Genomic DNA, 4033 nt, shown 5'->3' with positions numbered 1-4033 from the left:
TACAAATCAAACTACATTAGTTTATCAGTAATCTTAAAAAAATAAAAGCCAAACACACATGCTAAAAATTAGAGATGGCAGATAAAACAATTTTTAAAAAGAGGAAAATTGTGAAGCAACAATACATTAAAATGAATTTGGTTCAGGCAAGAGGTAGGACCGCGTAACCACTGGAGCAGCTTTCCAGCAGTGGAGAAACTCAAAGAGCGGAAGGGAATCGTACGCCGAGGTTGCTTTGTTTCTTCTTAATAGGTGAATTACGCTGATTTTGCTTTTTCACACAACTTTTTTTTGTGCTTTAATATGCTGCGGCCAGCAGACATGGCAGATCCACCATGTATGTGTATGTACGTGTGGGCGGAGTTATCAAAATAGGGGTGCTATGTGCTAGGGTTGACTGTACGTGCTGGTTTTCTCACATTTTTTGGCTATATTCAGGTGCCTTTGTAAGTAGGTTAGAATACTGAAAGTACATGCAGGTGTTTTTTCTGATTAGATAAAGCACCATCAATTGTCTCATAAACAGTGCGATACAATGTCAGTGCTGTTGGGGTATGAGCGTATTTGTTTTGGTGCTTTCAAATATCAACATCGTTCGGTAAAAATCGCTTAGTACACATTTAATGTGAAACAACACTGAGTAATGAATGAAACCATAAAGTGATGAAATCAACTGAAGATAAAAGACATTTAACTTGCGACCATAGTTGTTTTTGGGAAACGCACACCTGATTGACTTTATTTCTGTCAGACGTCTACAGAAGCTCTTATTGAGAATTAACAGAGGTTTAGATGTTGATTATTTTGTTTGACACTGCTAAGATGGAAATCAGTGTTAAGTTTCACTCAACCCTTGACTTTCTATCATTAGCTTGTCCTCGGCTGCTTTAATTGTGTTTATAAAACACATTTGTTATGGCAAAAAATTAGAATAAAAAATCCAAGAGAAACCTGTGTTACTTATTGATAAAGTAATCATTGTGTAGAGGCCTGATTTGATGATCTCATCTAGTGTGTAATACCCTATTGATTGTGTTATTATTGATATAATATTGATATAATATAACTATATCTCGGATAGCACACATACATCATGGAGACGTCTGTTTGACATCTGCATTTACAATTGGCAGATCTGTCTTTGTGAAGGACGCATGGCTCAAGCCACAAATCTCTGACAATGTTCCCCAATGTTTTTTCCCACAGGACGATGTGGGAAACAACCATGATTTTCCTGTTTAACACTTAAAAGCTGCTTTGACATTCTGTATTGTATAAATCACTGTATAAATAAAGGTGACAACTTGACTTCATAATGTAGTTCTTTTTTTGATGTCTCTAATATCTCTGCATGCCTGCAGACCTGAAATGCTGTTAACAGAAGAATAAAGAGGTTTGACTCTTCTGCTATTGTACGTATGAATAGGGTTGACTGTACATACTGGTTTCCTCACATTTTTTGGCCATATTCAGGTGCCTTTGTAAGTAGGTTAGAATACTGAAAGTACATGCAGGTCTTTTCTCTGATTACATAAAGCACCATTAAATGTCTCATAAACAGTGCGATACAATGTCAGTGCATAGCATCTGATCTTGGGTCTTCAATTGTTTTTTTTGTTTTTTTAACTTCAGTGATCATGGACATTTTCTCATTGATTGCATTGCATAAACATTACAGCACATTTTTATGTTCCCACATGAATATACGGAGTAAAATATTTAACTTGTCATGTTTCAAGATTTCATATTAGTCAGTGTTCTTTTATCACAATATCCAAATTAAGTGAAAACAGGTGAATTTTAAACAATTTCACTGCTTCAAGCATGAAGCAGATGTTAGTATTTATGAAACTTAAAAAAAAAAATGATAAAATTAAATTGAAGTATTTTTCAATGTAAAAAAAAACAAAACAAAGCACAGACCCAACCAAATCTAAGATTCACAGACATTCAATAATGGTGAATACAGAAAAATCATAAACAGATATAGTAAGAAAAAACATTGATCGCTGTACATGATTCATACCAGTCCCAGAAATGCAACATTCACAGTCATTTTTTTATTTATTTAATCCACATTTCCGTATACTGGCACTAAATATGGAGATGGATGGTGGATTGAATGTGCATGCCTTGTGTGTACTCCATGATGCATGTGTGAAATAAATAGTGAAGAATGATGGATTTTGTTCTTCTGTGTCGTTCAGGCTCCTGCATGCTGTTTTTTCAAAGGCTTTCTTTTTTTTCTGAAAATGAGATGAACGTAGTGTTGGGGTGGAGACAGAGAACTCTTGATAAATGCGGTGGTTCTTGTTCTCCATCTCACCAGAAACCTGACGGTCAAGAAACAGTCCGATCACAGAGCAGAATAATAATTATGAAGTTCAACAGCGCTTTGAGTGTTTCTGCAATCACACTTCTCTACATAACAGGTAAGAGCTTACAAAAAGTCTATAACATGACAAAATTAGATGTACATTTAATAATGTTTGTTTCAGTTGTTTCAAATTCAAGTCATTTAATTCCTAAGAACCTTTGTAAACACACTTGACAATTTATGTTTCTCATGACTGTAAAAATGTTGGATCTGAAGACTTACAGTTAAATGGTTGAAATTAGTTTTGTAGGTAAACACGAATCCTGCATTTGTATGAATGTTTTTATAAATACATAATGTATGTATTTTAATGGATGAGTTTAGTTCATTTAAATTCCAGGATGTCAAGAATTAGGATGCAGTTGAGTGAATTTGAAGAAGCTGAAAGATAGTTTTGATTTGTGTAATATTTTGGTCACTACATAAATCCAATTATTTTAGTTATGTCAGTTATAGATTTGATTACTTTAATATTATCCCAAAATGTGGAAAATAGTGATAATTATAAAGAATAAACAGTGTCAAAACTTTTATGAAATACTTGTAATATACTGTAAAATATGGTAAAACACTGTAATATACTGTAAAATGTGTGCGCAAACTACTCATACATTGTTTGAAAACACACACAAAGGCATGCACACAATTATTGTATATTCAGTAACGCTCACTAAATGTTTATGGGCAAAACTCAGAAATAACCCTATAGAGAAACAGAAGCATCTCATTCACAAACGCACTGCATGTAAAACTAAATTGATTTAGGTAAGTTACTTTAATCACGTCATGAATATGAAATAATTTAACAGGTATTTTGGCTAAAATCCATAAACATTATTATAGAGGTAAAGTTTGTTTTTTTCATGCCATTATGCACCAGCACTGATGTAACAGGTGGGCGACACAAACCAGTTTATCAGCTCTTTCTGGATGACTCGCTGTTTACTTTGCCTTTGTCTTTCCATACAGGTTCGCTCTGCCAGTTAGATGGTAAGTGGTCATAAAGATAATAAAACTCATAGATGTGTCTTCTGTGTAACGATATTCGGTCCACTGAAGGCGAGTTGAAGTGTGAACCCAAGTGCAGTTTATTTACAGTGTGATCCAAACAATAATCCGTGACTTGACATGAACAGACTTGACGAGGCATGAACAGACTAAACTTACCAACAGCGGGTTACAACATCAATACACGATGAGAGACAATGGCAACATGGTGGCTACTTATAGCAAACAAGAGGGTCACAAGACAAGAACAAACCAATGGGAAACAAGACACATGACTAAGACAACCAATCAGAACATGACACAATGAACAAGAGAACCAATGGCATGAATACATGAGGGCAAGGGAAGCATGACACAAACAGGGAGCATGACTAAACTACAAAATAAACGACATGAAAACATGAACAAGAAAAAAAAAACACATTACATATCCCCCCCTCCAAGGGCGGCTCCAGACGCCTAAACAAACAAACAAAACCCAACAAGTCCAGGAGAGTGGTAGAGCAAAGGCGGAACAGGGGGAGGGATGGAGGGCCAGGCCCGTGAAGAGGAACAGGCAGATCGGACAGCCATGGCAGAGCAGGCAGATCGGGCAGCCATGGCGGAGCAGGCAGAACAGGCAGCCATGGCAGTGCAGGCAGAGCAGGG

The 4033-nt window shown here is 36.0% G+C and overlaps 1 protein-coding gene across 1 annotated transcript in view; it reads left to right on the top strand.

Annotated features, from left to right (window-relative positions):
- Positions 1 to 2118: 2118 nt before the first annotated feature.
- The window catches only part of LOC107575542 (trypsin-1-like), a 23015-nt gene continuing 21100 nt past the window's right edge, over positions 2119 to 4033 (top strand). The window contains exons 1-2 of the mRNA XM_016261903.1: positions 2119 to 2432; positions 3347 to 3367. Coding sequence (XP_016117389.1) covers positions 2177 to 2432; positions 3347 to 3367 — 277 coding nt within the window. The 5' untranslated portion in view covers positions 2119 to 2176. The remainder of the gene's footprint in view (positions 2433 to 3346; positions 3368 to 4033) is intronic.

This window comes from Sinocyclocheilus grahami, unplaced genomic scaffold (assembly GCF_001515645.1).
Source record: "Sinocyclocheilus grahami isolate Dianchi unplaced genomic scaffold, SAMN03320097.WGS_v1.1 scaffold2709.1, whole genome shotgun sequence".
Classification (NCBI taxonomy): Eukaryota; Metazoa; Chordata; class Actinopteri; order Cypriniformes; family Cyprinidae; genus Sinocyclocheilus; species Sinocyclocheilus grahami.
This window is presented reverse-complemented; position numbering and strand designations above follow the sequence as displayed.